The following is a 19644-nucleotide window of genomic DNA, read 5'->3' as shown; positions in this document are numbered from 1 at the left end:
CCTGCAGCAGCCTCGGGATGCCCTCGGTGAAAAATGCATCTTTTATGATTGGCTTTTTGCAAATATTAAATTGAATACGATATGTATTATATTGACCAGGAGTGCTGTATTAACATTTTAATAGAATGGGAAATGTAGTTTTGTACTTAAAATAGAAACAATCTTTGTGGTTTTCTTTTTTTAAAGAACGAGATCCTCGTTTCGAGATAACAGTCACAGACCACCTGGATCTGCCAGAGAACAGGAATTTATGGGTTTCTTATCAGAAGAAGCTAATTTCTTCAGGCCTTGCTCAGAGTCCAAGACGCCGTGGGGATTAAAAGAAGGAGTTGACATATTCCAGACAGAGTTTCTTATTTCAAATAGAATGTATGCATAACCATGAAGTATGTATGAATATGCAACAGTGAATAGTTATTAAGAGTTATTCCTTTGTTCACAAAACATGCTTGTCCTCGCTTAAGTGCCCAGATATCCCACACGAGGAGGGGCTGCAAACCCAGCCCGGGGAGCTGTGAGGAGCTAAAACCCTCCCTGTGCCGGGAAGGGTGTGGGGAAGGTGAGAAGAGCTTCAGGCAGAGCTCAGCCTATTCCTGGCGCCTCCAAAGACGGCGGTGCTGGATGCAGAGATCCGTGGGGATGCAGAGATCCCCCTGCAGATCCATGGGTATAATATATGATTTAAAATAAATTCGTGCTCAGGACTAAAAAAAATACAGTATCATTTTAAATGGAATCAAGTGAAAGAACAATATACACAAGATGAATTCCTGTCTCAAAGGATGGTTATTCTGAAGGATTATTCCGTCTAGAAGATAAGCATTGAACCCATAAAATGAATATTCCTCACCAGAACAAGATATTCAAGATTACCGTCTAACAGGATTTCAGCAATCAGAGTATTCCGGGGAAAACTGTGCACAAGAAAAGAACATGCATTAATATGTGGAAAGGGGCAAGATCCATGAGAGGGAACAGGAAGACCCCCCAGGAATCCTGCTAGGTCTGAAAACAACACAAAAAACCCCTGCGGAATCAGCACCTTGTGACCTGCCAGGGGCACGGAGCTGCAGAGCCTGAACCCAGCTCCGATCGCCTGGCTCGGCGCTGTTTTGCTTGTGGCTTTTCCAATTTTTACTTGGATTTGATTTAATAAATTCCTCGAATCATTAAATTGGCTGATTCATTTATAACAATGGGGCTGCAGAGATCCCCCTGCAGATGCGTGGGGATGCAGAGATCCCCCTGCAGCCCCTGGAGGAGCCAGGCTGGAGCACGGGGATGCCTGAGAGGAGGCTGTGAGCCCGTGGGCAGAGGGGCCCCCGCTGGAGCAGCCTGTCCTGGAAGGACTGAGCCCGTGGCACAGTGACCCACGCTGCAGCACTTGGAGGGGGGCTGTGCCCCAGGGGATGGACTCCGCTCGGAGAAGTTCCTGGACAAGTCTCCGGTGGGAGAGAGCGCAGGGTGCAGCAGGGGAACGACTCCTGTCCCTGAGCAGAGGGAGAAGGCACGGGGGATGAACTGAGCATGGCCCCATTCCCTGTCTCCTGCCCTGCCGGGGGAGGAGGTGCAGCTGGAAGGAGGGAGGCCTGGGGGAAAGCTGCATCCAAGGCTCTTCCTTGACTTCTCATTCTCCTGCTCGCAGGTTTTGGAGTTTTCTGCCAGAAATTGCTCCCCTCCCCCACTCACCCCCAGGGCTTTGGGCGGTTTTCCCTTTTTGGGGGAAATCCAAGCGCTGCACTGATGCTGCTAATTAGGGGCAGGAGAAGTGGGGCTCGTGGGCTTGCCGCAGAGGCGGAGGCAGCGAAGGCGCAGGGCCGGGAAAGCCGTGTCGGGAGGTGCGGAGAAGTTTGTTTGTGTTTGCGCTGGATGCCGGCCCGGGCCCGGGCCCGTTCCAGGGCTGTTCCTCAGCTGCGGCTTTGCCCTCGCCCAGCCCGGGGGGCCCTGAGAGCGCGGGGCGAGGCGGTGCCGTGTGCAGAGCCCGCCCCTCGCTGCGATTGGCCGGCTGTGCCGTCAGTCGTGGTTGTGGCGCGCTGATTGGTGAGAGCGGGGCGAAGCACGGCCCCGCTGGCGGCCTGAGGGCGGCCCTGGCTGGGCAGCGGCGCCATTGGCGGAGCGTCTGTGCGGGCCCGGGAGCGGCGGCAGCGGCCGGAGGCCGGGGAGGCGGCATTGGCGGAGCTGGGAGGCGGCCCCGGCGCAGGTGGGAGCCGCGCTGGGTTCTGCGGGGGCTCGGGGCTCGCTGCGGGCGGAGGGGGCGGCAGGGGGCTGCGGCGGCTTGCTTGTGCCGTGTCCGGCCCGTGGTGGCCCTGGGCCGAGGGCGCTGCGGGAGCGGCTGCCCGCGCTCTCCTTCCCGCCGCTGCCTGGGCAGGAGCCGCTGCCGGAGCAGCGCTGCCTCGTCCCGGTCGCTGTGGGTGGGACAGAGGTGGCTGCCCCGTCGCCGGGAGCGTGCGGGGAAATTCACGTCGCCGGAGGCTTCTGTGCCCAGAGGAGACCGAGGAGTCCTGTCAAAGTGACTTTATTGCTGGGCAGAGGGAGAGGCCGTGGGGCATTTGCCGTGCGCTCTCTGCCCTTGCTGTAGTACGCAGCCTCCTTTTTATGCTCATTTTCCCGGCCGCATCTCCCTCTGTCTTTGCCCGCTGCCTGAGGGACTCGGGAGGTTCCGACTTCCCGATGCGCCTGCTGCCTGTCCTCGTTAATGTGCACCCTCCTTGTGTATAACAGCCGATATTCGTGGCTCTGTGAAGTCTTTGTTCTTCTGGAAGTTGAGGAATTTAGCGGGACTTTGAGCAGCTGTCTGTATTGAGTTTGTAACATTTATTGGAACTGATGGTTTCTCCCGTTACTTCTTTATCTACAAGTCCCTGGCCCTGTCTCCAGGCAGATTCACTCACTGACTCTGTTTTGTTCTTCCCGGGTCCCCTTTGGTTGTAGGATTTGTTCTGGTGGCCCTTCATCTTTTCCCCATTTTTGGGCGCTCCCTCCAGCCGGGGCTGCATCAATTGACCGCTTTTTTTCTATTTACATCATCAAGTACTTGAATTTCGACTGATTTCCCTGAACTTGTTAGAGCAAAAACCCCAGTGCTCTGATGCTCCCTGTATAGCATAGACAGTGACAGCACATGTTGGAGTGGGCAGAGGGATGATCCCCCCCTTATTTTAGTGCAGTTTTCACAGCATTCTCCATTTGCTGTTTCCCTTTGCAGCTTCACCCATTTCTGTTGCAGAGTCAGAGCTCCTGACCATGGGCTCTGCCTTCAGCTGTGCCAATTGCATCTGTGCAAGCAGGCAGAACTTGGGGTGAGGGGCAGAGGGAATCAGCCCAATTCCTGCCCCAGGCAAGAAGAGCCGGGTACATTGTCCGCACTTTGCCCCAGCAGTGTTAATTTGCATTTCTAAAGCTCCTCTGCTGGCTGCCTGGAATGCAGCTTCTCTCCCAGAGCAGCCTTCAGCAGCCTCACATGTGGCCCCCCCACAACCTGATGCTTTTTTTTTTTTTTTTCCCTCAAATCATCTCTTTACTGTTTCTGAGTTAAAGGGTCACCTTTAAATCTCTTCTCGTTTTGCAAAATGCAGCCTAAAGGTGAACGTCGACAAACCCAGAGCAAAATTTTGCCATCACTATGAGCCACGCACAAACATAGCCAAAAAAATTTCGAGGCAATTAAGTTTTTTCTACTTCTCTTTGGAGTAAAAAGTCATTCTCCCATCCCTGACCCAAACCTAACTGGCAATACAGAAGTAGGATTATTACAAAAAACATTCTAATGCTATAAACTTTGCACTGAAGCTGCAGGAAAAAGAAAAACTCCACCAATATGTTTAATGTTAGAGTCAAGGCATTATTGATTCTGGCCAGGATGTGCAACAGAAATCATTCCATCCCCACATAGCCCGGCTCTGCAGAGAAAATCGTTCTGTGACACGTGGGTTTTACTAGATTTTCCCCAAATTTGATACGGTCTGAACCAATCTGAACCCATTGGTTTAATGTTCTATAGTTTCAGTCGTGCAGTTTTTAGTATTTGTGTTCCTATTGGACCCGGATTTGTTTGCTTCTGATGTTAATTATGTGGGAACTGCTGGATTTCCTTCTCAGCCTTTTGCAGAGCAGGTGTCTCCAGCTCTGCGGGGGCAGTGTCTGGGGTAGGTGTTGGTTGCTGTTTGCTGCTGGGCGTTGCTGTTTTGCTGCTGGTCGTTATCTTTGTGGGTATCCTTTGGGCCATTCGCAGAGTGTTGAGCTGTTCAACTCATCTCCATGGAGTGGTGGGACATCCCTTAAAAAAAACCTTTAACCTTTCATTGCCCGATGCCAAGGCAAAGCAAGCCTGAGTAGAGAAATCAAATGTTGAAAAGGTTGAAGTCGATGCCCTGGTGTATTTTCCATGGATGCAATGGCAGGCAGCGCAGTGTGTGAGTGTAAGTGAGAGGCAGAGTGGAATTGTGCCGTTGTGTTCCCCAGCAGCTGCGGCAGTGCAGGCACAGAAAGCACTGAAGCTGCAGCAGTGGCAGCAAGGATTGGCCCCGGTGTCTGGAGATGCCAAAGGAGGGTGGGCAGGCGGAGGATTTGAGCAGAGGATGTGTGGGCAGGCCCAGGGCCTTGCCCCGCTGTGGAGGCCTGGCTGCTGCTGCGCTGCCTTCAGTGCAGGCTCAGTGGGGGCCTCCCATCCTCCTGCTGCAGGCGGGAAGTGCAAATCTCCGGGGCTTCAGAGCCCTGGAGCCGAGGCTGAGGGGTCCCCCCGTGTTCAGCTGTGCTGGCGGCTGTTTCTGGCCTCAGGGCCACTTGGCACGGGCCACGCCACTTGGCCAGCAGTGGTGCTGCTTTGCAGTCCTTAGGCAGGGCCCGATGTCCTGCTTGGATGTTGGCAACAGCAAAGTGCCAAGGCAGGCTCTGTGCCAGCCCAGCTTCCTGTGGCAGAGATTTCACAAGAGACAGGATTGTGGCCACAGACTGCTTTAGATGTCCATCCCTTATCTCCAGCCTGCACTAGGTGGAGAATTAGCAGGGTAAGGAATTGCCAGGATGAATTGCAAGGGAGACAAATGAATATCGGCCCTGGGTCTGGCTCTTCTTCTTGCCAAAGCCAATGGCAAAAGCTGTACCCATGGCATCTTGGTTTCCAGCCCTGACTCCTTGCCAGGGGCTGTTTGGGTGGGCTCTCCCCTGCCCAGGAGCGCAATGCCTCTGCCAGGTGCTTGTGGCCGACCCCATCCCCTGGGTGCTGGGGCCCCCTTGGGCCCTGGGGTTGATCCCTGAGGGGCTGTAGGAACTGTGCCATGGCCTTTGCCTTCAGCTTGGCCTTTGGCTCATCCCTCCTTGCATTCAGCTGCTGTGCCTTTGTGCCCAAGTGCTCCAGGGCCTTCTTCTGCCACTGCTGCAGCCCTGCTCAGTGCCTGTGGGTGCTCATCCTCTGAGAGCTGCTGAGCTTTCTGCAAAATCTTTCCTTTCTCCAGCGACCCAAACCAGTAATAGAAAATCCTGCTCCTTGCATGTACACTCTGCATTTCCCAGCTGTTGCTTTGTTTTCCTGCTTGTGCTCAGGGTCCCCTCCAGAGCCCGTATGGCAGAGCCGGTCCCTGTCCTGCCGCAGTGTCCAAAGGCGGCCCCCCCGGCGGGCAGGGCCGGCAGCTCCCCGGGGCCGGGCAGCGGCCAGGGCGTCCCGCAGCCTCCTGGGGGCCGGGGGCCAGTGCCGGCCCTGCCCGGGGCTGGTGGGGTCAGGCAGCGCCCAGCGCTGAGCCCCGGCTGCCCCACAGCCCTGGCCCGGCCCCGCAGCTCCCCACAGGCCCCCAGCCCGTGCTCCCGGTCCCGCAGCTCTGCGCCCGGTGCTGCCGCTGCCCACTGCAGAGAAACCCCCTGACATCCTGACCTCCTTCTTTTCCTGTCCTGGAAACCGGGGATGGAGAGGATCTGGATCAGCTGGCAAATTCTGAGCATAAAACAGTGCTGGAAAACATCTCAGTGCTCTGTGTTTTTCTCTTCCTCCTCTTTTCCTTCATTCTTTTTCTTGGCACATTGATCCCTCCTGCTGCTTCTTGCCTTCCCCATATTGCTGCACACTCCCCTTCACCCGATCCCTTCCCAGCACACCAACACCATCCATCCCCTGTTGTCCAAATCCCTTCTCCACTTCCCTTATTGCCCCCTGGGTGTCCATGTCCTTAATTACCTCTGGGGGAATGTGCAAACGACCTCAACATTTTCCCAGGGGACCCTTCAGAGACATTTTGGGCTCATCATCCCTTTGGCCAGGACCCCACCCTGGCTTTCCCCTTTCTGCCCTCCCTAGGTGCCCTGCCATGTTCACTCCCCGAAGATCCCAGTGCACTCACGGATGAGATTTTCAGTGCTCTCTCCCTGCTGCCTCCTCACAGACCCCCCTGATGTGTCACTCGTCTGTCTCCTGGTCACTGCCGGGTCCCCAATCAATCCCCGGTGCCGCTGCCAGCCAAGGGAGCCGATCACCCAAAGTGGGTGAGGCACCTTCAGCTGCACTCCCTGCCCGCCGCTGCGGACGGTGGAAGGAATTCCGGATGAGCCCCAGGGTGTGTGGAAAAATTGACATCAGCAGAGGTTTCTGTCCAGAAAGCAGACAGAGGACTCCTGTAAAAGTAATTTCATTCCTAAAAATGGGAGAGGCCATGGGACATTGCCCATGGGATCTCTCCCATTGTGGGAGGACACAGCCTCCTTTTCATGCTAATTCTCCTGGCCACATCTCCCTCTCCCTTTCCCCACTGGCTGAAGTACTTGAGAGCTACAAACTTCCCAATCCACCTACTTCATACCCCCTTCATATGCACCCCACTATTGTCTAGCAAACGATATTCATGGCTGTGTTAAGGCTTTGTTGTTCTTCTGGAAGTTCATGGATTGAGCAGGACCTTGGCTGAGCAGCAGTCTGTGTCATCAATTGATACCATTTTCTGAAACCGATGGCTTCTCCTGTCACTTCCTTATGTACAGGTCCCTGGCCCTATCTCCGAGCAGATTGACAGCATCTGTTTGTAAAGACACTTTCCTCTTGTTCCTTTCATGGGGGTGCCCCGTTTGTGGGAGATCCCCCCTGGAGCAGGGTGTCCCCTCTTTGCTGCAGCCCCAGCCCTCAGGCAGAGCTCAGCCAATCAGAGCGCGCGGCGCTGATGACTCACCAGTTGCCAGGCAGACTCGCAGCTCCCAGCCTTCCCCACCTGGACCCCACCTGCGCCCCCCCCTCGGCCCCAGCGCCCCCCGCGAGGGGAATTTGGGGAGGTGGGAGTGGGGCAGCGCCAAGGCCGGGCCCCCCCGTGCTGTCCTGGCGGGAGCGGCTGCAGTGGGGACCGAGTGCGGGCGGAGGCGGCCGAGAGCCCAGCGCTGCCCCAGCCCGACCTGCCCCAGCTCCATCCCTGCCCCTGCGCTGGGATGCTGTGGGTTTGGGGGGAAGAGGGAGCCGGCAGTGGGTGCTGGGCCTGGGGGCAGGAGGAGAAGGGAAGGAGAAGCAGGGTTGAGGAAGAAAATGGTCAAACGCTGCATGTGGCAGGAGACGGTGGGATTGTGCAGGAGAAGGAGGAGTAGCAGGAGGAAGAGGAGTGGGAGGAAGAGCAGAGACACAGGAGGAGGAGGAGGAGGAGGAGCAGAAACAGGAAGCAGCACAAGGTTCCATCCCTCCCTGTATCTGCAGCCTCCCCCCAGCCCCAGGAGCGCTGCTCCCCCCACATGCAGCAGGTGACTGGAGGGGGATCCACGATTTTCACAGGGGTGAATCTTGGTGTTTCTGAGCTTTCTTGGGCTAAATGTTGGTGTTTGGTTTTATGTGGCAGCTGAATCTTTATCTTTTGGAGGAGGATTTTGCTGACTTGTGATGTTTGGGGAGTTTTTGATCTGTGTCTTGAAGTTTGCAGGATTTCTGGGCTGAATCTTGGTGTTTTGAAGGTTCTTCCAGGCACAAGATTCCCTTTGACTTCCTGAGATGGACTTGGGCAGGGAGGAACCTCCAGTCCAAGGTGCTCTCCTCTTGTTTTTTCCCCAAACCAGGATTTGTCATTGCCAGGGCGTGGCTGGATGGAGGAGGAGGAGAAGCCCCAGAGATCCTGCCCGGGGAGTGGCTGCAAACCCAGCCCAGGGAGCTGCGGGGAGGAAAGAGCCCCCCTGAGCCAGGAAGGCGGCTGGAGATCCAGCCGGAGCTTGGAGCTGGTGGAGAAGGCTCATGGCAGGGAGAAGCCGCACAAGTGCTTGGAATGTGGGCAGGGCTTCAGCCGGAGCTCCAGCCTGATCCGGCACCAGAGGATCCACACTGGGGAACGGCCCTACGAGTGTGGGAGATGTGGGAAGAGCTTCAGAGTGAGGTCCAACCTGATCCGGCACCAGAGGATCCACACTGGGGAACGGCCCTACGAGTGTGAGGAGTGTGGGAAGAGCTTCAGAGACAGCTCCAACCTGAACCAGCAGCAGGTGATCCACACTGGGGAATGGCCCTACGTATGTGGAGAGTGTGGGAAGGGCTTCAGCCGGAGCTCCAGCCTAATCCGGCACCAGAGGATCCACACTGGGGAACGACCCTACGAGTGTGGCGAGTGTGGGAAGGGCTTCAGCTGGAGCTCCAGTCTGATCCAGCACCAGAGGATCCACACTGGGGAACGGCCCTATGAGTGTGGGGAGTGTGGGAAGAGCTTCAGAGACAGCTCCAGTCTGATCCAGCACCAGAGGATCCACACTGGGGAACGGCCCTACGAGTGTGGGGAGTGTGGGAAGAGCTTCAGAGACAGCTCCACCCTGATCCGGCACCAGAGGATCCACACTGGGGAACGGCCCTACGAGTGTGGGGAGTGTGGGAAGAGCTTCAGAGAGAGCTCCAAACTGAACCAGCACCAGGTAGTCCACACTGGGGAACGGCCCTACGAGTGCTTGGAATGTGGGAAGGGATTCACTCAGTGCTCCAACCTGATCCGGCACCAGAGGATCCACACTGGGGAACGGCCCTGTAAGTGTGGGGAGTGTGGGAAGAGCTTTGGGCAGAGCTCAGGCCTGAGAACACACCAGTGCATCCACACTGGGGAGAGGCCCTACGAGTGTCCCCAGTGTGGGAAGAGGTTTCAGACCACCTCCGATCTCCTCAAACATGAGCGGATTCACACAGAGGAGAGGCCCTTCCGCTGCCCCGACTGCGGGAAGGGCTTCAAGCACAACTCCAGCCTCACCATCCACCGGCGCATCCACACTGGGGAGAGGCCCTACGAGTGTGGGGAGTGTGGGAAGAGCTTCTCCACAAGCTCAACCTTGACGAAACACCAACAGAGGCACCACTAAGGGAAGCCCTGTGAGTGCCCTGAGTGAGGGAAGAGCTTCGAGTGAGGGAGGAGAGTGAGGGAAGAGCTTCGTGCGCTGCTCCAGCTCCATCCCCCATGGGAGGCTCCGGGCTGGATGATCCTCAGGGACCCCCATTGGGCAGAGCCCTGGTGATCCCAATTGGGTGGAGGGGAGGGGCCGTGAGTGGGGGGTCCTGGCGCACTGGGCGGGGGCTCATAGCTTAGGGGGGGTCCCAAGTGTTTTGGGGGGGGTCAGTGAATGGGATGAGGCAATGCACAGGGGGGTCCCGGTGCTCTATGACTGGGGGGTTGTCGGAATCCAGGACATCCCTCTGGCTGCCCTGGATGGTTTGAGCTTCTGCAGGGGGCTCGGAGACCTTGGCACGGTGTCAAGAACACCTGTGGCTTTGGTTTTAGCCCCTGGAGAAAATGGCCAGCTTTGTGTGAGGAATTACAAGCCACAAGAGTTTGAGTAGTGTGGTAGGTGAATTAACACAGGGTGAAAAAGTAGAATTTTAGGGTTTTAAAATAAGGGGTTCAAGGGGACAAGATGGAGGGATTTGGGCTTGTCCTGACCTTCTTCTCCTCCTTCTTGCCCTCCATGTCTTGCTGTGATGGTGACACTTTTCTATTGGTTGAAGGTAGAGTCACACTGTCCCATAGAAATGATAGATATTGGCACGTTATTGTAAACATAGTACAGGTAGTTTTTAGTGTAAAAGGTAAACACCGCCCTGAGGGCAGGGAGACTGCCACAGACTGACCTGCTGGACAGAGCTCAGCAGAGCGGACAAAGCATGTTATTGATAAGAGAAAATAAACGACCTTGAGAAGCAAAGCTGCGCATCTCGACTTCTTCTTTGGCCGCGGGGCTGGGAGAAAAGGACTTTTCACAATCTCGGGGTCATCTCGACCACCAGAAAACCGAGAAGGGAGGTCTCCACTCGTCCCAGTGCCTGGTGGGGGCGGTCAGTGCTCGAGGTGTGGTTGGGGGCACTGAAGGTGGTGACCCTGGGGAAGGGTCAGTGCTCAGCAGCGGGGGCTGCCTGGGGACCCCCCCAGTCCCCAAATCACAGCCGGGTCTCCTGCAAGGCACTGAGGGGAGGCTCATTCACCCCCCTGCCCCCACCAGCGTCGCCACACGCCTTCCCCAAGTGTCCCCAAGTGCTCCCAAAGTGTCCTCAGAATGTCCCCAAGTCTCTGCAGAGGTGACCCCCAGCCCATGGCGGCCCAGTGGTGATGTTGCTCTGTCCACAGCAACCTTGAGATGTCCTCGGTGGCTCTTTGGCTTTGCTCAGCCACTGCGTGGCCACTGTGGCCAGGAGAGGGACAGAAGAAGAGGGAGTTGATTTCCCCAAGTGTCCCCAGCAGGTGATGTTTGGCCTGGTGGGCACTGGCCTCCCACAGCTGCTCGGCCTCGGCCACCGTGACCACCAAGGCTGAACGGAAATCAGGGGACACCTGCGTTGTCCCCTCCAGGGCTAACTCGATGTCCCCGAAGCGGCGCTGCAGCTCCTGGGGGATCGCGGTGGCTTCGTCACACGCGGCCACCAAGTCCCCCAGCAGCCCCAGGTACAGCTCCAGCCGCTGCTCCCTCCTGATGGCCGCATCCACCGGCTGTCCCCTCCTGGTGGCTGCATCCCTGCAGGCGTCACGGAGCTTGGTGGTCTCCTTGGCCACCCGGGCCCAGCTGTCCATGAGCCTGTCCAGCACACGCTGCCAGGCGCTGCCCAGGGCTCTCACACAGGCCCAGCTGGTCCCTGGGGTGTCCCCGAGGTTGGCCAGGGTCCAGCCCAGGGAGGGGTCAGGGCAGTGGCCTAGGGAGGGGACACGATAGTGGTGTAGGGCATCCTGGAGGTGAAAGATCAAGGTCCCCACTGAATAGCGGTAAAAAATCAAGAACCCACAATTCTAATAAAGATGTGTAGGGACGGTATGTTTATTACAGCGCTGGGCGCACGTAGGGATTGTTTCCTTTCAAAGGACATGCGTGCTCCTGAGGACTCCCGATCCTTGTTTATTACCCCTTACTAATTTACATATTCATAGAATTTCACAATGGGTTCATGTATTCATTCTGCTGATTTCACGTTACACTCACAGCTAGTTACACTTGTACCTAGTTTTTTGTCAGAAAGTACAGAAAGAACTCCTGGGTCACTCTGCACTCTCTGTTTCAAGCTCCCAGGAGTCTTTCTTATCTCTTATCTCTTTAGCTTGGAAATTTGCATGCTTTCTTCTCTGCTGGAGCAGTTTCGCTAGTGCTGCAGTTACCAGACTAAACAGCATGTTTTACTTATGTTAGCAAGCTCAGAGCAGCACATTTCATCTAAATCCAAATGGATTTTGACCCTGTTAAATTTTCACCCTGTCTCATTCCCCCCTTTCCATAAGATGAGAAGTAAATTCTTTTACTTAATGCAAATCCTTATGTTAATAAGTGTCCCTTAATGCTTTACTATGTACATTTGACCTACTGGGCACAAATGCAATAGCACAAGGAGTTCCCAGGCGTGCACAATCTTTACTAGGATATACAAGCCCAGTTTTCTGATCAGTGACTGGATGAATCTCAAAGTGGCAGATACTTTGTTCAGCGTCAAGACACACATCTTGAGCATTAATAGTATTGCTTTCACAAATGCATCCTTGTTGTTCCCCAGTAGCACAAGATTCTAAGTTTACTGTTTGCCACTTTTCATTACCCTTTCGTGCCCACACTCGATGTTCTGGGGGGTAGAGCACCATTTTTCATGATTTAATCCTAGGGCGATGATGGAGTGGATAACATAAACAGTGGCATTACTTACAGTAAGTACAAAGGCAGTGGCCACATTAGAAGCAGGATCATAGGTCACAGATGCTTCTGAGATTTCTTTATATAATCTGAAAATTTACCCTAGTCCATCAGGATTCAGAATCAATGGCATTATCCCAGACAATCCTTCGAATTTCAGCTGGAAAATTGCTTTCGCCCCCTCCCGTATGATCAAAGCTGCTGTTGGCTGCATCCAAAACTGTTCTTGTATAAAACTGAAAGCTAAAGACACATTATCTTGAACCATACCAAGCACTCCTACTATGAACTTGTGATCTTGGACCCTGGCCTTTTAGGGATAACTGTAGGGCTTGTTCTAAGTTTGCCAGTCCACCTGCTGCAGTGGCCAGCTCTCTCATAGATCCAGGGTACTGATTAGAACCTGGGACCAGGCCATTCAGTATTTTTTTTGGATAGAGGCATTCTAGGACTTCAGTTACAATTATACACAAAGCAGTTCCATAAATAAAATTACAAACTAGCCCCCACAATACACTCGTTTTGCCCAAATAAGTTTTAGTCTCAGTTCATTGTCTCTTGGTGTCAATTTCTGGGGCCTACTTCATTCGAGTGTGGTGGATCCAGGCATTCTGCTACTTAATCTTGATAGTGGTGTGGGTGGTGAGAAGCATCTGGAACGGTCCTTCCCACTGTGGTTCCAAAGTCTTTTCTGTAAGAGACTTAACGTATACTTAATTCCCAGGCTGTATGTTATGTAGCTCCCTGCTTGGAGTTTCAGCCACATGTCTTTTCATTTTCTTTGACCTGTCTACTCAAAGCCACCATCTAGGTCTCTTGCACTATTCTGGAAATAAAATGTGATCCTCTGTCTGGGAATATTGTGACTGGAACTCTGAAAGCGGTATTATTTACTCTGGTCACCTTGACAGTTCTGGTGGGGAATGCTTCTGGCCATCCTGAAAGTGTATTTGTCAATACTCATAAATACTGACACCCCCCTTTCCACGGGGGTTTTGAAAAGCCAATTTACCTCAGCTGTCTGGGTCCTTGGCCCCTCCCAGTCTGACCAAGTTTTGTCTGGGGGTATTCTTGGGGTTAGTCTGCAGGCAAGGATCACACTGTCAGTTCACCTGAGTGATAGTGGCATATAAATTCCTGACAATGATCCTTTCGATCAGATATGTGTTCTAAAAAGCCTGTGGAAGCTACCACTTAAAAGTCAACACTTCGTTTTGATGCACTCTGTAATACTGGCATGTCAGAGTGCGCTGTCGTGGCGTGCTGGGCAGCGACAGCAGGGGCGTGACCTTCCCCCCGAGAGCTCTGCTATTCCCAGTTATCGCTTGGTCCGGCGCAGGAACAGATGACGACACGGGACTTGGGGTAAAACTGGATGGATTTATTAGGTCCATGACCTGGGACCCCAAGACAAAAGTTAGGGGGTCTGCAGAGGTTTTTATAGGGGGCGTGGTATAGGGCAACCAACCAATGAGGGCATGGCAGGGGAGGAATCCTGGGACTAACATTCTATAAACTTATCAGGGAGAGCAGGGGAGGGGGATAATACCAAGGAAGTGACTCTAAACCCCTTTTCCAATCCCCTTTTCCCTGCTGAAAATCCCGGTTCTAGAGCTTTCCCGCACTGCTCTGTTTCTTTAAACCCCTTCCTTTGTCTCCCTGAGGAGGCCGAGGCCACGTGCTCAATCCCTTTGTCTTCCCAAGATGGAGGGCAGCCACATGGCAGGGCCTCTTCTTCCCACAACCCCTTTCTGTCCTTTGTTCGCCACCTTTAACCCAACCCCCACCTGCCTCCCTGTGGGTGTGGGCACCGCCCCCTTGGGAGGTCAGGTTACTCCCTCACCCATTGTTCCCCCTCGTGTGGGCGTTCCCTCCAGTCCTTTGGAGGTCCTCCCTGCTGAGTCATCGACCCCACCCTGTAGGAGGAGGGGTTGGGGAAGTCAGTCTAGGGTTGCCATGGGAAACAGCAGTTGTATGAGTTCTTCACCCCCTTTTGTATGAGAATTGTACCCTCCCCCTGACCTGTCCGTTATTGTTCCAGTCTGCCCCTTAGCCTAGAGTCTTCTCTGTTCCACGTTTTCCCTTTGGTTCTTCCACCAAGAACACTCCTTTCCCTTTTCCCCACTGGTTAATGTTATATTTCCCCTCCCTTTAGCCTTCTCCCGATTGTACCCTTGAATGCTAAACCCTCCTACCCCTACGCAGTAAAAGAATCCTCACCCTGCCCCTCGGGGCTCTCGGAATCTGCCTCCCTTCTGCTTCGTTGTCTCCCTGTTTGCCCCTTCTGCGACCCTTCAATAAACGAGCAGGATTTCAGCAGCCCGAGTGTCCCTCCCGTTCTTCTGGTGGACCCTCAGATGTACCAGCTATCCGAGCTTTGTGCCGAGTGGCTAAAAGCCCCCACGGCTCGGCAACTGGCTGCCCGAACAGGGACCGACACCAGCGGGTCCAGTCCTTGACTGTCTCCTGGAGATTGCCTGCTCTGTGACCAGCCTTCTCCAGGATTGCAAGCGGCGTTCGGGACCAGTTCCAGGGACAGTCGCCCTTTCAGTTCGGAAGGCTTCTGTCTCCTGGGTTCTGCTGATAACCGACGGACTTTCAAGCTGCGCGGCAGCGGCAACGCCCTCGGACCAGCAGAAGTTCCACCAGACCCCTCTTCGATGTCCCCGTTTTATGCCTGTGTCCTTCAGAGGTATGCTTATCTCGCTTTTTCTTACGCCTGACTAGGCTTCAACTCCCTTTTTTGTTTTTTTGGGTTTTTTTTTTCCTTTTTGAAGAGGGTGATTTAGCTGTGAGACCTGATATAATGGGCAACCGCCTGTCTCCAGCTCAACAGGAGTTTTATATCCAAATTAAGTCCCACCTTGTTTTAGGGAACATTTCTTTTAATAAGAGAGATTTAAAGCCTTTTGTTAAATTTATTTTTGAACATTTTCCTGCTACTACACGGGAAGATGTTTTGATGCCGGATTTCTGGGGAAGAGTTGGGAGAAAGATTTACGATTTACAAGTTCAGGGGAGGATTTCAGTCGGTCGTTTTTTTCCGCTTTTTCATTCCATTCTTAATTTGTTAAAAAAGAAGGGAGAGAGTTGGGTCCCCAGTTCACCTACCTCGTGTTCCTCCCCCCGCAATCCTATTCCCTCTTCCCCTAAGGGCGGATCGGGAGACAGATCCTGCCATACATCGGCACAGAGCTGCTGCCGCCTCTCTGCTGCTTCCCGATCCTCCCTGTCCCATTCGTGTGTTGGGACTGGCCACCCCAACACATGTCATTCCTGTTCCCTCCATACCAGAGACCCTAATCCTAGTTTGAAACCCTGTTGCTCTTTAGAGGACTTAACTGAACAAATAGGACAAAATGGCGCCTGCCTCATGGCGAAAAAAGACCAGCCCCAAGATGGTGCCCCTCCTTCTCCTTCACTCCAGAAAATTCCTGCCGTCTCGCCCCCGCCTCCTCCCCCCCCCTCCGTCGAGTGCCGCCCCTGTGTCGGGACCCATCCCCTCCTTCCCTCTGACCACACCCCTCAGTGGGCCCCCTGTGGCTGGGACCAGCCCCCAAATGGGCCCAGCCCCCGTGGGTGGGAACCCCCCACCAGAAAGTCACACCCCGGTGGGTGGGTCGGGACACGCCTCCTCCTCTCCTGCCACTGCCGGTTCCCACGCTACCGGAACCGGGAAGAAGCCAGGCCGGAAGCAGGCCATTCTGGCCTGTCGGAAGCACGGTCTCCGCTACCCACCGGCCAGGGGGAGGCACCGTGCCCTAACCCAGCCTGCTTCATCCTCGGAAGAGGATGAGGAGAGTGGCAGCCCCCGGCATTCCAACAAGTCGGGGGGGGTTGGGCAAAGATCAGAGAGGAGGCAATTAAGGATGGGGATTTGGAATTGGCACGGGACTTGGGCAGCTTTGCAGCACCTGTCATCCTCCGGCGGGGGAGGGAGCCAAAGTGGGAGCAAATTCCATACGCTGAGGTGAAGGAGTTAAGGAAGGCTGCCAAAGATTACGGCAGAAACTCGCCTTTCTTTAAAAATGTGCTGGACTTAACATTTGCTGGACGTTTGCTAGTCCCCATGATTTAAAGTATATTGCTAAGGCACTGTTTTCTCCCACCGAATGTGACCTCTGGGAGATTCATTGGAAAAAACTGTTGAAACCACTCCTGCGCAAGTATGATCTCGCAGAGGTGGTGGGAGAGGGGGACGAGGCAATGGAAGCCCTTGCTGGAGAAGGGGAGTTCAGCAGTCCGGAGGACCAAATTCTACTAGCACAGGAGCTGCTTCAGGACATAGCAGCAGCGGGAAAGGAGGCACTCCTGAAGATACCGAATGGTAAGACCCCCCTCCAAAACTTTTCTTCTATCATGCAAGGGCCTGAGGAGACTTTTATTACTTTTGTTGATAGACTGAAAGAGGCCATTGAGAGACAAATAGACAACGCAGAAGCTCGTGCAGAGCTTCTACGAAAGATGGCCATTTCTAATTCTAATTCAGAAACAAAAAAGATTCTCCGTGCACTACCTCAGGACCCCGAGCCCACCATCTCTCAGATGGTGGAGGCTTGCACAAAGGCAATGTCAATGGAGCACACGGTGGCCCTGGCTGTCAGCAAAGGGGTGGGAGAGGCCATGATAAACTTACAAAATACGCGCTGTTTTAACTGTGGTCAGCTGGGTCACATCCAGGTGAACTGTCCCCACTGGCCACAGATTCAACAACCTATCTTGCCCCCCCCAAGACCATATCCTAGGAACCCATTTTATCAAGATCACCAGTTTCATCTACAGCGACAAGGGTACCAGCCAGCGGGAAACTGGCGGCGAAGCGCGAGGAGGGGCCGCGCGACAACACCAAGTGGCCCTTCTCAGCATCCCAGCCTTCCAACCATCAAGGAGGACGAGTGGCCGCGCGGCCAAGTCCAGCAGTTCAGCGCAGCCACGAGGACGGACTCCGCCTCTTCCGCCGGACAGGTACCCTAAATCAGGGCAATCGTCGGGTCCTCCGCAGCAGCGTCACCATCTCTCTCCAGGATGAGGACCTGACGAGAGTTTCTGCTGGGTTCCTGGGCCCCCTCCACGACTGTCGGGACACCACCGTGCTCATCTTAGAAGACTCCTTCAACACGCCGAATGAAATCACCATCTTACCTGAGGTAGTGTGTTTTCCACCAGGAGAGGAGATCACCGTCTCCGTCATTTGTAACCATCCGCCATTTACTTTAAGGAAAGGAGATCCTTTTGCTTTGCTTTACGTACTGGACACCCACGATGACCCGGACACAGAGAGACATGTTTTCTTCACCCAAAATGTATGTAAAGAAAGACCATTAATTGATGCCAAACTTTCTTTCCAGGGAAAGTCGGTGCAGATGCGGCTCATGGCAGACACAGGAGCTGATGTGACCATCATCCCCCAGGCGAGGTGGCCCAGCGACTGGGAGCTCGTGCCCCCTTGCGGCAGGATCTCCGGTGTGGGCGGAGCGGTCCACTCTCTGAGGAGTAGGCATCTTGTGTGCGTGGAAGGTCCGGAAGGACAATTGGCAACGGTGAGACCTTTTGTTGTCTCTTCAAACATACTATTATTAGGAAGGGATGTTTTATGCCAATGGGGAGCCCGCCTCGACATCCCTAGCCCTTCGTGGGATTTTTAGTGTGGGCCACTGCAGAGCGCACTTCCCCACCCCTGACCTGGAAAACCAACACACCGGTCTGGGTGGATCAGTGGCCCCTTCCATCAGAAAAATTGAGTGCGCTTCATAAATTAGTAGACGAGCAGGTGAAACTTGGGCATTTAACACCTTCTACCAGCCCTTGGAATACCCCTGTCTTTGTAATTAGAAAACCTGGCATGGACAGGTGGCGCCTGCTCCAAGACCTGCGAAGGGTTAATGATGTGATAGAAGATATGGGTCCCATTCAACCAGGCCTTCCGTCACCTTCTATGCTCCCCAGAGACTGGCAGCTAGCAGTGATAGACATCAAAGACTGCTTTTTTAACATTCCGCTCTACCCCGGGGATGCTCCCAGGTTCGCCTTTTCTGTACCATCATTGAATAGGGCTGAACCTTTTAAAAGATATCATTGGACATCCCTGCCTCAGGGGATGAAAAATTCCCCTGTGATTTGTCAGACTTTTGTAGCGCAGATTTTATCACCTGTGCGTCGGCTTTTCCCTGAGGCCATCATCCTGCATTACATGGATGATGTGCTAGTTTGTGCTTCCAACTCGACATACCTAAAGGCAACACTGGACAAGACTATTAAGGCTATCAAAGCTGCAGGGCTCCAGATAGCGGAAGAGAAGATCCAATTCTCAGCACCATGGAGGTACCTCGGATTCCTCATCACGGGAAGGACAGTGACGCCACAGACACTGACCATCAACGAGGATCCGAAGACTCTGCGAGACCTTCAGCAGCTGTGCGTAACGATCACCTGGATCCGCCCCCTCCTGGGACTGACGACTGAGGAGCTGTCACCTCTCTTCTGTCTGCTTCAAGGCGACGGAGACCTCGCCTCACCGCGCGAGCTGACACCTGCCGCGCGGGAAGCCCTGCAAGGGGTTGCTGTTGCTCTGAAGTCTCGCCAGGCACACCGCGTGGTCCGGACCCTTCCCGTGAACTTTGCGGTGTTGGGTAAGTGCCCCCACCTCCATGGACTTCTCTTCCAGTGGGATAACAGAGCATCTGATCCCCTGGTCATCTTAGAGTGGCTCTTCCTACCACACCAGCCCTCTAGGACGATCACGACCCCTGCAGAATTGCTAGCCACATTAATAATGAAGGCACGACACCGCCTCTGAACCCTCGCAGGTTGTGATCCTGCGTGCATTTACTTACCTGTTACATTAGATCAATTGGACTCGGTGTTGCAAACTAATGAAAATTTGCTCATTGCTTTGGACAGCTTCCCCGGACAAATTTCGGTTCACTATCCTAAGCATAAATTGTTTAAGGATACATTGCATTTGGCCCTAAGAATGTTTAGAAGTAAAACACCAATTCCAGGTGCTCTCACGGTGTTCACCGATGGGTCGGGCAGATCCCACAAATCGGTGATCACTTGGAAGGACCCGGACAGTCAGAAGTGGGAGTCTGACGTCCAAGTGGTTGAGGGTTCCCCCCAGATCGCGGAACTTGCCGCAGTCGTGAGAGCATTCAAAAAATTTCAACAGCCTCTGAATGTGGTCACTGAGTCGGCCTATGTCGCTGGGGTAGCAGAAAGGGCCGAAGGTGCCCTCCTCAAAGAAGTTTCAAACAAAAATTTATACAGTTTACTCTCTGATCTCATTTGGCTACTTTCCCATAGAGAGCAACCTTATCATATCATGCACGTAAGGGCACACACCGATTTACCCGGAGAGATCACTGAGGGTAATCGGAAAGCAGACCTCCTAGCCATGTCAACACAAATATCCACAACCACTTCAACCACCTTACCAGACATACTCCGGCAAGCACGGCTCAGCCATGTATTTTACCATCAGAATGCCCCGGCTCTTGTGCGACAATTTAAGATCTCGATAGCACAGGCAAGAGCCATTGTTTCTACCTGCCCGAGCTGCCAATCTTT

General features: G+C 54.0%; 2 protein-coding genes across 2 annotated transcripts in view; both read left to right on the top strand.

Annotated features, from left to right (window-relative positions):
* Window positions 1-1941: 1941 nt before the first annotated feature.
* On the top strand, window positions 1942-9458 carry LOC128801745 (zinc finger protein 418-like). Its single transcript, XM_053967838.1, has 2 exons — window positions 1942-2200; window positions 8011-9458. The coding sequence occupies exon 2, from the start codon at window positions 8038-8040 to the stop codon at window positions 9280-9282; it is 1245 nt and encodes a 414-aa protein (XP_053823813.1). The 5' UTR covers window positions 1942-2200; window positions 8011-8037; the 3' UTR covers window positions 9283-9458.
* Window positions 9459-15638: 6180 nt separating this feature from the next.
* LOC128801682 (uncharacterized) overlaps window positions 15639-19644 on the top strand; it is a 6638-nt gene continuing 2632 nt past the window's right edge. The window contains exons 1-3 of the mRNA XM_053967725.1: window positions 15639-15914; window positions 16824-17618; window positions 18203-18707. Of these exons, the coding sequence (XP_053823700.1) occupies window positions 15639-15914; window positions 16824-17618; window positions 18203-18707 (1576 nt within the window). The remainder of the gene's footprint in view (window positions 15915-16823; window positions 17619-18202; window positions 18708-19644) is intronic.

The sequence above is a fragment of the Vidua chalybeata genome, chromosome 31, assembly GCF_026979565.1.
Source record: "Vidua chalybeata isolate OUT-0048 chromosome 31, bVidCha1 merged haplotype, whole genome shotgun sequence".
Classification (NCBI taxonomy): domain Eukaryota; kingdom Metazoa; phylum Chordata; class Aves; order Passeriformes; family Viduidae; genus Vidua; species Vidua chalybeata.
The sequence above is the reverse complement of the archived record's forward strand: the minus strand, read 5'-3'. Positions and strand labels throughout refer to the sequence as shown.